Source organism: Lathamus discolor, chromosome 1 (genome assembly GCF_037157495.1).
Source record: "Lathamus discolor isolate bLatDis1 chromosome 1, bLatDis1.hap1, whole genome shotgun sequence".
Taxonomy (NCBI): domain Eukaryota; kingdom Metazoa; phylum Chordata; class Aves; order Psittaciformes; family Psittacidae; genus Lathamus; species Lathamus discolor.
In genome coordinates, this window is record NC_088884.1 from 83,626,456 (window position 1) to 83,640,064 (window position 13,609).

Sequence of the window (13,609 nt, forward strand, 5' to 3'; positions counted from 1 at the left end):
GGTTTTTGTATGATTGAACTTTCATATTTGGTGACTTTTTTTTTTCAGTCTAAGCAGAATCATCTGTCCAATGAGCTGTTTTTTTCTTTAGCCTCCCATGAGATAATTTCTGTAGTTCCACTGCACATTTGTTAGCCTATCTATGACCCCATTTCATTTCTTAAAGGGGCTGAAAGATTTCAGGGTGGCTTGTGGTGTTTTGGGGTTTTGTTTGTTTGGTTTTACCATGTGATGTGATTTGTGGTTACTTTTATTTAGAAAATGTTAGACTATATTTGTCTTCCTGAAGGATGAGGTTGTTTGAAGCATCAAGCAACTGATAACTGTTGCAGTCAGTTCACGCTTTTTATCCCCCTATTGGAGTTGGTTTATTTTTTGGAAAGTTCTTGAACTTGGCGCTATGGAAGGGGAGCGATCCTGGCTGGTTTGTTTCAAGGATTTGTCTGCCACCTGCTGGTGAGGTGTTTAAGTGGTGTTAGAAATTATATTCTTGTGGTTTCGATTGGATTTCAGATATTACTTAGCTACAATGAAAAAAAGTGTTTAACTACATTTGAAAAAAAATGCGGGCAGTAGCTGCTTATTGAGAACTTAAAAGCAATGTGATAAGCGTCCTTCAGTAGTAAAATGTATATTTTCAAGCTAATCTGAAGTATGGCTCCGAACCAAGCCAGATACATCCTTGAAGAGTCCAGAAAAATTTTTGACAAAATAGTTTTACTTCCAAGATTTTTTTTCCCTGAAATATTTTGGGTTCAGCCTTTTGTCAAGGGCTCCCAAAAACTGGGGGACTGGACTTCTCCTGGGTTGTTGTAAAACCAAGTGCTTCATCGTAATGTCCTTTGCTGTGTACCCTGCAGGCTGCAGTTGCTGGTGGAAATCCTGGGACAGTTACAGAGCTGTTGCAGAGCTAGGAATCTTGGAAATTCCCGTTCTGTGGCTTCCAGGGGGATCTCGAAACTGGTTTAGGGTGTTGGTCTTATGTATCAGTCATACAAATATGTGTGGTTTTTCAGCTTTGCATTAGAAAGCTGGGCTGTCTATTATAGAACAAGTATGTAGCACTTCTGTGGCTGCTCTTTTGTTTTGAAAATACAACCTTTTGAAGATAGATTTTTTTTTTTTTTTTTTTTTTTAAATCTACAGAAGAGAACAAGAAACTTGAATTCACTTAGTTCCCTGCAGGTCTGAAAATGTGTATTGTGGACAGTGCTATTCCTGGGGCCTGTCTTTTGCTCCTGCAGGTTAGGGTTATACCTCCTTTCACGCACAGACCTGTTGAGGACATTCTAATGAAAAGGAAGTTCATGGAGCTTTTTTGTTCTCTCGGTTATAGATAGACACAATGAGAGGAGAGAGAAAAGCAGCATGAGTAAGTTCTTACTTCCATTAATGCACTGTTGTACATGTGACTGATCTGTACACTAGAATCTCAGAACACTTACAGATTTTGAATCCTATTATAAATTGTAACTTTCTTTATCAGGAATTGAATATAAGGCCCTAACTAGAAGTATCCAGTGTTCCATAATGTAACTCTGGTATCTAAACAACTGTATTCTAATGAGCAGCTTTTACTTTTTCATGCTCAAAGAATAAAATTGTTATTTGCTTATGGCAGTAAGTGATTTTATTTCTTTATCTGCTACCCAGCAAATGTAAATTTGTAATTTAAAAATGTTCTGTCCCAGTATCTGATACAGAGTGCAAACACAAACTCTTTATGGGGGTTGCAGTGGCTTTTAATTGTGCTTATCTGCAGGAGCATCTGGGTTTTGATACTTTATTCCAGTGACCTGCTTTTTGACTGTTTGTGGTTGTAATTATTTTTTCTTCGGTGAGATGTGAGATTCCATGATATGGGAAGTGTGTTGCAAAATAAATGGTTATTGTTCCAAATTCTTTGAAGTGCGTTGTATTGTGAAAACAGGCTTCTTTCCTAATCTGATGGATTTTTTTTTTTCTTTACTGTTTCCTTTGACTTGTGTAAACTTACCACATTTTTACTCTATCAGGTATTTGTGTGCTTGTGGAAAGGTTGCAAAGTATATAATACACCTTCAACAAGTCAAAGTTGGTTGCAGAGGCATATGTTGACACACAGCGGGGACAAACCTTTCAAGGTAAGGTTCGCTGTAAGATGTATCATCCCTTATTTTACGAGTAATCATATTTATTTTCCCTCATAAAATATAATAACTGAAAAATGCCATTACAGGAGGATTTCTTAAGAAGTATCCAGTGAACTGAGCTTTCGCTTTTGCAATAACAGTGCCCAAAGGTGCTGTTCTGTTATGAAAACAGGTGAAGATACTGTTATTGTTTCTCTATCCCTTTTTCTTTTAATCTATAAATGGTAGGGGAATGTAAAAGTAAGTAATGTTGATGTTGAATTTTTTGTGCATTTTCCAGTTGTGGTGCTTACACTGTTAATGGCGAGACATTTTACGTCATGCTTTACACTTTCACATTAAACTTTGGATCATGCCTCATGGTGCACGTTCTGTGCTGGAGTAAGAGTTGGTTCTGTTAACAAAACTCAGATGAAACACAGTCAGTGATTATGGTTAACCGCTCTGAGAATAATAAGGAAGTCAGGAATGCGGGACCATTGAGCTGACTGTATTTCCTGCATAGTATTTGCTAACTTTCTCTTTCTTTTTTCCCCTAATCTGTACCTGCAATTCTAGGTATAGTAGTGTTTATCATTCCCATATCCACCAATCCGTTATTAATGAGTTGCTTCATCCTCTTATGGATACAGTTGGGGCAGTTCATAGCTGTCAGTCCTGGATCACTTGATGGTAAGTCCCACCCACACTACTTCAGACTGAAGTTCTCATTCCATGTAGGATATGAAAATGAATTAGGGTTTTTTTTTTTTCCTTTTCTTTTTGTAAGTTTAGGTAGCATTTTATGCCTTCCTCTCCCCAATTCCTCAACCCCACCGAGTTTTAGTCACTTTCTTCACTTTGCTCTCTCTTCTTTCTTCTCAGGTACTATCTTCTGGGTTTTTTTGTTTTGTTTTCTTCCGTGGTTGTTAGCTTTTGGTTTGGGTTGTTTGGGTTTTTTTCAGTTTTAAGGCAGCTTTATTACAAAAAAATACTTTTCTGTTACAGTGATGCCTTCCAGAAGTTACTGCTTCTGCATAGCTTATAACAGTAGATATTACAGAAAACAGAACAACTCCAAATATAGAGAGTAAAAATAGTGCATTGCATGTGAAAAGAGGTGGTTTTTTTTCAATAAAGGTTAGACTTTTTTTCCATACTGAACTGTGTAGTTTAGTCTGAAAATTTCTGACTGAGAATGAGTAACAACAGGAAACTTGCTTTTGAGGTTATCGTACCTTTTGTTCAAAGGAATAAGACTGGCATGCTTTTGGAAACACAATGATCATGGATCCCTGGAAGTTTGCAGATATGATTGTTCCTGCAGCTGATCTAGTCTTAAGTGCTATTCCCTGAGTAAAAGAAAAATAAAAAATCATCAGAATAAACTTGTACTTTAGGTCTTCTTATTTTGGAATTAAATATTTTACATACATTAAGTATAATGGCAAGCTTTGGTCTTGAAAGAGGGCCTTGCAGTAGGGTAATTTGTGTACTTTTTTGGTCTGGATCAAAGAAACTCAGTTTTAGAGATACTGAGTTTAAAAGAGGTGGGCATAGCTCAGATATACAACTAGTACTTCCGAGTCTGTCAGTTACCTGCCGAAGTCAGTAAAAGTTGTCATCCCGGTGTTTTGGCTAGGCTGGTTAGAGCTAGAGCCCTAAAATTTACAGCAGTTAGTTCTGTGTTAAATATGTGTTATTTCACCAGCTGATCTGTATTTTCTGGTCAGACTAAGGCAAAGAACAAAATACAGGCTAGGGTTGCAGTAGTTAATCATCATGGCTCAATGTGTGTCTTTTCAGCATTTTTTCCTACTGTTGTCTTAATCCCTCGGTTTTTTATCTCTCTATTTCTCTATCTGTTCCTGGGGGCTTTGAATGGAGTATAATTGTGGTCTGAGTAGAATTTTTTAACACCTTTTGTTCCCCTGTCATTTATAGTGAATATAGGCTTCAGGGCTCACATGAGGTAGCCAAGTAAGTAAGTGTCTGTGGTAACAACCTGTTAATTAACTAGACTCCTTTCCTCCTTGCTTCTTTTCTTTTAGGAGCTTTTGAAGTCTACTGTCTGGTACAAAAACTTTTAAAGTGTTGGATATTAGCCTTGATTGGTCTAAGAACAGCCATTACTAATCGTTTTACAGCAGTCATTCAGAAACAGAGCAAATGTTTCTGTTTGGTGCATTTAGCTGTTCTTATAAATCTTAATTGCTCTTTTTTTTAGGAAAAGCCAGATTTTTTTCAAGTCAAATTTGGATTAAGGACCTCGTGTTCCTGATGATTAGTCCAAGGAATCTCCCAAAACCTAAATTGCAAATGCAGTTTGTTGCCTCATGAGAATATACTTGAGTTCTAGCATGAAATAAAGGAATCTGTCATTTTAGAAAACTTAGAATAGTTGAAGGATATGTCACTGCTCTCTCCTGTCATCGTTTTGCTTGCAGGTGAACTCATTTTATGTAGTTGCCCATGTCTATTTTTGTGATGTTCTTTGTGTGGTGTTCTTTGACTAAAAGCTGCATGTAGCTGTAAATGAGCCGCTGTGCTTTCATATTAAAGAGTAGTTGTAGGTTTACGTGTCCTTTCCATGCATACATATAAACTGCGTGACTGTAATTCATTTGTCACAGAAATAAACCCACTTCTAAATTAAAAAGGCAATGTTTCATATTTTCATAAGTTTTGCCTTTATTTCCTGTTTGTGTCCCCCCCTCAGCATTAATCTTGCAATACCTCTGTCACAGAAAAGCTAAATTTCCTTATGAATACCTTTGTTACGCTAACTTCATTTTTATATGGGACGATTTCTAGGTAGCGTATGTCCTGTTCATAAGGAGGAGATATTTTGTATGAGTCATCTGCTGAACTAAGGGGGGGAAAACCCCAAACCCTAGATTTTTGGACAGAATTTAGAACCTCAGTCCCCTTTAGTCATATTACTTTTCTGTTTATTCTCTCCTTTTTTTTCCCCTAAGTGTTTAATGCTGGTGGCCTTGGGTTTCAAGTAGAACAACATAAATGGATATTTTGCTGGGGTTTTTTCAAGGCCAAAACACTTAAGTTTTGTTTCTGATAAAAGTGTCTTTTCCTAGGGCACCTACCAATCCCTCCAACAAAGAAAAAAGTATCCAGTAAATGAGACACAGTTACCATTGCAGCTAGCTCAGTCTGTAGCTGAATACAGTTTCTGCAAAGCACCTGGTTTTCCAATTCTATTTTTGTGTAAGCACAAAAGAGATTTGTTTTTCTTGTCAAGAGGAAGAAACAAATAAACTGGTCTTACAGAACAGGTTTCCAGTTGAGAACATACAGGCTTTCTTTTGCCCCCTGTTAAGTATTTTAGAAGCTTTTCTGCTCCTCTTAAGACCTGGAGTTCATTGCTTTTGTGCTGCTGGAAATTTTTGCTTATTGCAGTCTGATTCTAGCCATCTTTCTTTTTTTTTTTTTTTTCTTCTTTTTTTGTCCATTGTAGACATTCATTTAATACAGGTATTTTCAGAGCATATAATTGTTTCTCTGAAGACATTTAGTATGTTTATGCTTGTGTATGATTCTGCATTCAGAGCTAAGAGAGAAAAACCTGAACATAATTCTTTTTTAGTACACTTATCCCATAATTTTTGAAGCCTTTTAGAAGCTGGTGGAATGTTGTGGATTATCACCAACATGTAGTGGTAGTCCCATTGAGGGTTCAGCAACTTAAAAACTTTCAGGCTTTCAGAACATGTAGGCACGTGTATCTAGAGGAATAATCTGCTGAATTAGAAAACTAATGCAGTAACTGTCTTTGGCAAGCTAAGAAAAAGTGAATGAAGAAATTCTGCCTTACTTGTCCTACACTTGGCTGTTACAGATAATAAATAAATTTAAATAGCAAAAGTGATGTGACAGCCTGCATTTTTCAGCATGGTTTCTGGTACTCAAAAAAAATTGGTGTACTACTCACCATGCCTTGTTGCTGTACAAGGTATTGAAAATTGCTTGAAGACATATTAAAGTCTTAAAATGTAGTCTAGGTGATCAAATACAAGATGTTAGGTACAATGAAGGGGAGACCTTACAGCAGCCTTCCAGTATCCAAGAGGCCTACAAGAAAGCTGGAGAGTGACTTTTCACAAGGGCATGTAGTGAAGGGACAGGGGGGAATGGCTTTAAACTGACAGAGGGGAGATCTAGATTAGACGTTAGGAAGAAATTCTTTACTGTGAGGGTGGTGAAACACTGGAACAGGTTGCCCAGAGAAGTTGTGGATGTCCCATCCCTGGCAATGTTCAGTGCCAGGTTGGACGGGACTTTGGGTGACATGGTTTACTGTATGGTGCCCCAGCCTATGGCAGGGGGGTTGGAACTAGATGGTGCCTTCCAACCCAAACCATTCTCTGTTTCTATGGAATGGTAGAGTGAACACAAAACATTTGAGACTTTATGCAAAATAATTGCATATAGCAGTCTTCTGTAAATATGACTGCATGTGCATATTGTACCAGCTGCTTTCACGTACTGATTCCAGTGGGTATGCTCTTAATGTTTAAGATCAGTCGTACAGGATTTCCTCATGTAGGGTAAATGCTTTCAGTGACAAAGAATAACAGTACAGTGTTCATTGGAGGCTTTCTTACTTTGTTTAAAAGAGGGGAATGAGGGAGAAATTAATAATAAAAATGAAATTTGATGCTCATTCTACCACCTGTAACTTCAGAAATCGTTAAGCATGACTGCATTTGATATGGCTCTCAGTAGAGTTATACTTGCTGAAATGCAGAAAACAAAGCCAAGCAGCTTCAGTCCTCATTTGGAATTCATATCTGTCACTCTCTTGGCAGAATATCTTCTAGCCATTTGAGCATTGCAGATGCAGATAGAAAATGTAAAGGCATTCTGCCTAAGCTCTTAGATGTTGAGACAGTAAGAAAGTTTATCCAGATGTCTAAAAGGCTGTTGTTAGATTTGCTGTAAAAAATTGCACACCGAATAGTCTAAAAAGGAGATTTGGTTATTCTGAATTCAGAAAAAAAACCTCTGTGCTACTACGTTTTTTAATATACTATTTGTTAAAGTCACTGGTCATTACTGCCCATTAATAGTGGTGGGTATGGGTACACTGGAGAAATTAAACTTTTTATGTGTTGACTTATTTTCTCTTGAAGTAACATATCCACCAATCCGGACCCAATCTATCATATTTAAAATTGAATGCAAAATTTATAGGTATAGGTTTTGGGGGAAAAATGAAAAGATTGATTTAAAGTTGTACATAATAGTTGAGTTTGATTTATTAGAAGCCCTCTAGATCTGTATAATTATCTGGTGGGAAGCTGATTTGGTGTGACTTACCGTCCAGAGATCCTGAAGTGACAGCCTGAACTGCTCCCTTATGTTTGGAGAGAAGAGACTTTATCCATTAGTAACGGATTGCTGGATATATTATTTTAGAGAAAAAAAGGAAAGAAACAGGTAAGATTTTTTCTCCTCTCTTATTATTTCCTGTCTCCTACAAAGGCATTATGTGTCATCTTTGATATATCAGCTGTTCATTATTTGATGACATGATCAGGTAGTCAGTCTCAAACTACACAATATCTGAATGTAATAATTTCTGCAAGTATTTCATACTGTGGCTGCAGACTATAAATAGGCTTTCTTGAAGAAGATAATTTCTAGTTGCAAGTTGAGTATATTGAAGATTTAAGGATGCTGGTTTGGGAATTTTGAAAGTAAAACTTGGGTAAAGCAAGAAAAGAAAGTAGTAGATTCTGTAGATAATTTGTATAGAATATTTGTGATATTTTTCTTTGCAGATGACTAGACAAAAGTCGAATTATGACATTGTTTTGACAAACTGCAGTTTGACTCCCAATGTTCCCTGTCTTACAAGAAATGCAATTGAGTCTTACGAACTTGTGTTTTAAAAAGCTTTAGAAATGTGCCTGACACAAAGTTCATGTGTTATTTTCGGAAGGTATCGCCTTTTGATATCATACTTTAATAAACTTGGAATATGATAATGCATAACTGTGCGAAGACTTTAGGCTAATTTTGACCTCTAGCAGGCATTGGCAAGGCTGAAATTTTCATTTCTCAGTGTGATTGAACTTCAGGTTATGAGTGTGGGGTTTTTGTTTGTTTGTTTTGTTTTAGTTATTAACTGCTTTTAAGGGCAAGACAGCTATTTCAAGGACTTAAAAATTGGAGAATAAAAAATTGTTTGAACTAATACATGCATGTATCTTACATATATCTACTGATTGTGAGTTTAATAGAACTAAATGGGTTGGGTTCAGGGTCAGGTTAGATGTGGCTTTGAACAGCATAGTCTGTGCTTATAATGGAGGGGTTGGAACTGTATGATTTTAAAAGTCCCTTCTGACCCAAACCATTTTATGGTTCTGTAAGTGTAAATTTTAATCTTCAGTATTAATTTGAAGTAATAAAAATTGCATTGAGTGTAATTGAGATCAGGGTCTTGAGTATTTTGAGTTTTATAGGTGTGCTGGGATTTCTTACATTTTAAGTCACGTATAAGCATACGTTATTGCTCTTATTTGAACATGGGAAATTATAGGGCAAGGTAAAAAGATGTAGGTAGGTTTTTGATGAAAAGTCTTCACAATTCTTGAGATACTTATCAGTGGGAGAGATGGGGCCGAACAAATACAGTGTGAAGGATCCTAAAGCTTTTGTCAGGAAATTACGCTTTTGTAGTTAGTTCAGTACTTAGAAAAGTTTCCCTGGACTCCTATAAGGTTGGGGTTTTGTTTGTTTGTTTTCTTTTTTCCCTTAAAAAAAAAAGGTAAGTAAGAAATGTGAAAAAATCCTCTTATTTTTTTGTCTTTTACTGTCTTGATATGATATACGCATATTTGTAGTCCCTTAGCAAGTATTAAGTTCTCAGAAATAACACAGGTTTTTCTCTTCATGAGCACTTTATTCTTTCATAATGATCCTGGAAAACCATTTACTAGGTCTGAGGCAGAAATAGACTTTTCAGTTCTGCAGCCACAGTTGGGAAACATCAGAGTTGGATTTTGGGGACAGAACATGCTGGATGGTGTTCTACTGTTGTTTACTTGCCTTTCAGTCAAATATGCAGGCTTGGGGCAGATTACTGTACAGGCTTGCAAAGTCATCTTTACTCTTAAGAGAAAACTTAGCAGTATGTACATAGTTGCAGCATTACTTATTCCTGAGCTCCTTTTGGAGCTGCCTTATCAGTTTGCTGTAAAGAGAAGTGCTAGAGGAGAGGGGTACAGATGAGAGCTTGAGAAAGTGAGGGCCTAGGGGGAGAAGCAGAATAGATGTGGAAGAAGGAGGACTTCCCAGTGGTTTAGTGTGGTGATGGGTTTTCTGCTACTGGCCAATCAACTCATTTATGCTACTACTGTTCTCTGGATGAGAAGGAAAATCAATCATGTGGATATACAATTCGTTGCAGCCAATCATGGAATGCATATTTCTATTACCCATGTAAGCTCAAATATACAAGAGAAAAGGTTTGTGCCTCCCTCCCCAGCAGTATAATTTAAATACTAATTTTGCAAATGAAGCAATTGTAAATATAAACCAAATATTTAGAAAAATAGCAATAATTATTATGGCCAGTACTAGCTTAGTCACATGTATCTTGCGGTTTCTGAGTTTCTGCTTAATTATTGTTAAATCTTTTCTTACTTTTCTGTTTGGGAAGGAGAGGCCATTTTCTTTAAATAAAGACTTTCTCAAGTACTCCTGGAGGAACAGTAGCATCCCAAAAAATAATTGTTAATACAACTTTCAAGTTACTGAAGTTAAAGTCTCAGAACCGTAAAATAGCTTTTTACTGTCTTTGTATAGTACTTATAAAAAGCATTAAGCTATTTCAAATTTAATGTGGGTAAGGCTGTGTTTTTACTTCTGCCTTGTCACAAGAAATGAGGATGCTAGAGAAATGTTACCATTATCAAATACAGAAGATTGGAGAGCTGTTGAGAAATCCAGAAAATCTGGAAGACAAAGGGATGTTTATCTCTGAATGGGAAAGTTCTTCAAAAGCATTTATTTTCTGTGGGAAGAGTTTGTCAACATAAGTGTATTGCTTGAGATTTGCTTTTATGCTATACAATATTACAGATTATAATATCGCCTAGAAAATGTGCTATGGAATAATTATTGAAAGTTACAAAGTTCAGCTAGAAGTTTATTTCAGATTCTGTTTCCGTTTTTAAGAATTGTATGGTCATCAAGAATTTGTCTTCCTTTTGGTGTTGGAGGTTGAGCCAGAAAAGTCAAACTGAAAGATCTGTCAAACTCCTGTGAATATGTGCCATGTTGATGCAGTTGTTCTGTTTCGTTTTTCTCATTAGTGTGTAGTTGGTGGGTGCAATGCCAGCTTTGCATCTCAGGGAGGACTTGCCCGTCATGTGCCCACACACTTCAGCCAGCAGAACTCTTCAAAAGTTGCCAGCCAGCCAAAGGCCAAAGAGGAATCTCCATCTAAAGCTGGAATAAATAAAAGAAGAAAGTTAAAGAACAAGAGACGACGGTCATTACGTAAGTATTTCCAGAAGCAGAAGTTGTTGAAAGTTTTGTCTTCAATAGGAAGTTCTTCAGTGTGGTTGTTTACAGATGTGGGTCTGGTAGGGTTGGCAATATTTAGCACTATATTGTGGGCATTCCTTGTGATAGGAGGAAAACAATTGCAGATTCTGTTTGCATCCCTTTTTCAGGTAAAGCATCTGTGTGTTCAGTTTTCTGTGATCAGCAGTTTGCATTTACAATTTAAAGATACTTTTCATTTTAGAGTTACTTTTTGTTTGCTTACTGTTACTGCTGGAAAATGTTCTGTTAGTGATGTTGAGTTCTGAAGTTCAGTACTGCAGAAAGATTGCAGATTCATATAAATTAGAGATAAATGCATATTATATAAGCTCTCTTTTGAGCAAAACATTTCATTAGCTTAATGATAGTTTTGTGAGCATAACCAAGATCTAATTTTGGACAGATGTGACTTGCTACATTTTTTAAATCTATCTCCACACAGTTGATGTTCATTAATTTTATATGAAGCAGTGTGCTGAGAAGTGTGATTTATCATTTAAAATGAGACTTGTTTCCTCTAGCAGGCAATAATCACCAAGTACCTTTCCTAGCCCATTTTGATCCAGTTGTTCAGTTCCTGAGTTGTACTAGCGACACATAATAGCCATGTCAAGTTTATTTAGAGGTTCTAATGTACAGAAATATTAGGAAAGACAGGCAATTATTAAAAAAAAATCTGACTTCGTTTTATATTTGCTCTGAATGCAACTTCCAATACTGGACTGGTTTACTAATTTTAAGCTGTTACTGTGGCAGTTGCATTTTGGAGTAGAAGCGTGTAAAAAGAGCTTAGATTTTTTTTTTTTTTTTTTTTGCTGCTGATACATCAACAGCTGAAAAAACCCTTCTATTCATTTCTAGCTGTGGTGTAAAGGCAACCTTACAGTACTGGGGAGCAGTGCAAGACCTTTTTTTTAAGAACCAGTGGTCTCATATTGTCTAGGGCTCTGTTCATAAGCAGGCAGTCATTTCAATACTGTCTCCTGGCTGGCAGTAGGATTTTTAGTGATGTTGTGCTGGAGAACTTTTGTTAGTTTGCTGGGACAGCAGTTTCAGTCTTACATTTTCCAGGACTCTTCTGTGGCAGAATACTTTGTTGTATTGATCTTTCTCTTCCTGTGAAAAGATAAGAGTTACCAATTACTCACCTAGTACTGCAGCAGTGGATGCACATACTAGTGGTCTTAGGTGATTGCTCTGCATCATGATTGTGATTATTCTTATCTTTATACCTCACCTGAGTTTTTAAGCAATTTATGAAGCAGTGGTCATTTTTCTGCCTGGAACAGAAGCCTGACCTGGAAAGATACAGTGTCACCTGGAACTCTGAAAAGTTTAGTTCCTGTGTCTTTCGTCCACACTGTGAGGTTCAGTGCTAGAAGAGTTGCTGTTAACTTTAGTTATGGTGATCTATTTTATATTTTTTTTCTGGAAATGCTTGGGTATTCTTAAAATATATCTGAGCAAATTGTATCATTAAACACATTTTAAAAGTGTAAACTTCAAGTGTAAACTCTAATTTTGATACTGTTTCAACATTGAAAGACCATAGAAAGCTATTTCTGTTCTTTTTGGAAATTGCCTTTCAAAGAGGTTTCTGTTTAGCAATCTATGTAAATGAGAAGGCTCAAGAAAAAAGGCTGATCGGTGGAGGGTTATGTGGTCACTTTGTAGTTTTTAGTTCATCTTAGTTGTAATGAAAGAGAGACTTACTTGAAATAGTTGTAGTTTCCTAAAGGGTTATCTTGATTTGTTGACTGTGTTACTCGAAATACAGATATCTAAGATTGGTCCCTTAAAAGTTTTCACTTTCAGAGATTCTTAAATTGCATCCTAGCTTCCTTCTCCATACTGATCTGGTTAGGTGGCCAATTTAATGTGTCTTTATTCAACTTTTTTCCACCCTAGGATATGCAGAAGAGGTTTTCTTCAGGTTGGCATTTTGTTAGTAATTGATGAACGTTATTAACTTATAAATTTCAAATCAGAGCTTCATAGTTAAAACTTCAAATTACCTGCAAAGATGTTCTAGTTGTAGTAAGAATATATTACAGAATTCTTGAATGAATGTATGTTAAAAAGTGTAAGTAGTAAATATTATGGGAAAGTTAAAGTTGAGACTAGGACTTGAAAGGCCTGCTGTCTTGATCAAGTGTTGCTCAGCAAGAAGAATGACAGCTGCTTGAACAATTTTTTAATCTTCTTGCCTCTTGAGACAAATGCAGTGCTGGCTGTAGAGTTTTTTGCCTTAAGGCAGAAATAATCTTTAACTGAGCTGGGAACTGACTACTGTAATATATTTCTCCAGAGGATATGTGACCCAGAAATGTATCCAAAGTTGATGGCATTTTCCGAAAATGCTAAGTATTGATTTTCTTTTAAGATTTTGTGTGGATTACTGTTGATTTGGTGACCTTGACAAATTTGTTTGTCTTTCTGTTTCTTAGCTTAGTTTTAGTTAAAGAATGAAATCTGCTAATTTATGTATTTTGTCATTTGAAGAAGAATGAGGGAAGCAGAAGACCCTTACCTAAGAAGCCAAACTAATGAAGTAACAGCATTAAGTAATTTCAGTCTAGAATATATAAAGCTGGGAACATAGTTTTATATTTAGGCATTTTAGGAGTCCAAATGGAGGAGTGTTTAATGTAGGTACCAGGTTCTCTGCAAGTTGGCCTAAACCAATTTATGACAAATGGGTATAAAGCAGGATACTGTTTGATAGTGTACAGTCTTAAGTTGCTCACAAATAACCATTTGAGGAAAAATTAATTTTGCATCACAAAAAATTTTTCACCTGAAAAAATGTTGTAAACGTGTTCTTTCTTCCTCCTCATGGTTTGAAGTGACCCTAGCTTTTTCTGCAAGGTGTAAGCAGCTAACTAACTATTTATTGGCAATTGATTACTAATACATGCTGC

General features: G+C 36.3%; 1 protein-coding gene across 2 annotated transcripts in view; it reads left to right on the top strand.

Moving 5' to 3' along the window:
* The window catches only part of AEBP2 (AE binding protein 2), a 46,368-nt gene that overhangs the window by 18,901 nt on the left and 13,858 nt on the right, over window positions 1–13,609 (top strand). For both annotated transcript variants that reach the window (XM_065683557.1, XM_065683566.1), the window contains exons 3-4: window positions 2,016–2,123; window positions 10,454–10,640. In XM_065683557.1, coding sequence (XP_065539629.1) covers window positions 2,016–2,123; window positions 10,454–10,640 — 295 coding nt within the window. The remainder of the gene's footprint in view (window positions 1–2,015; window positions 2,124–10,453; window positions 10,641–13,609) is intronic.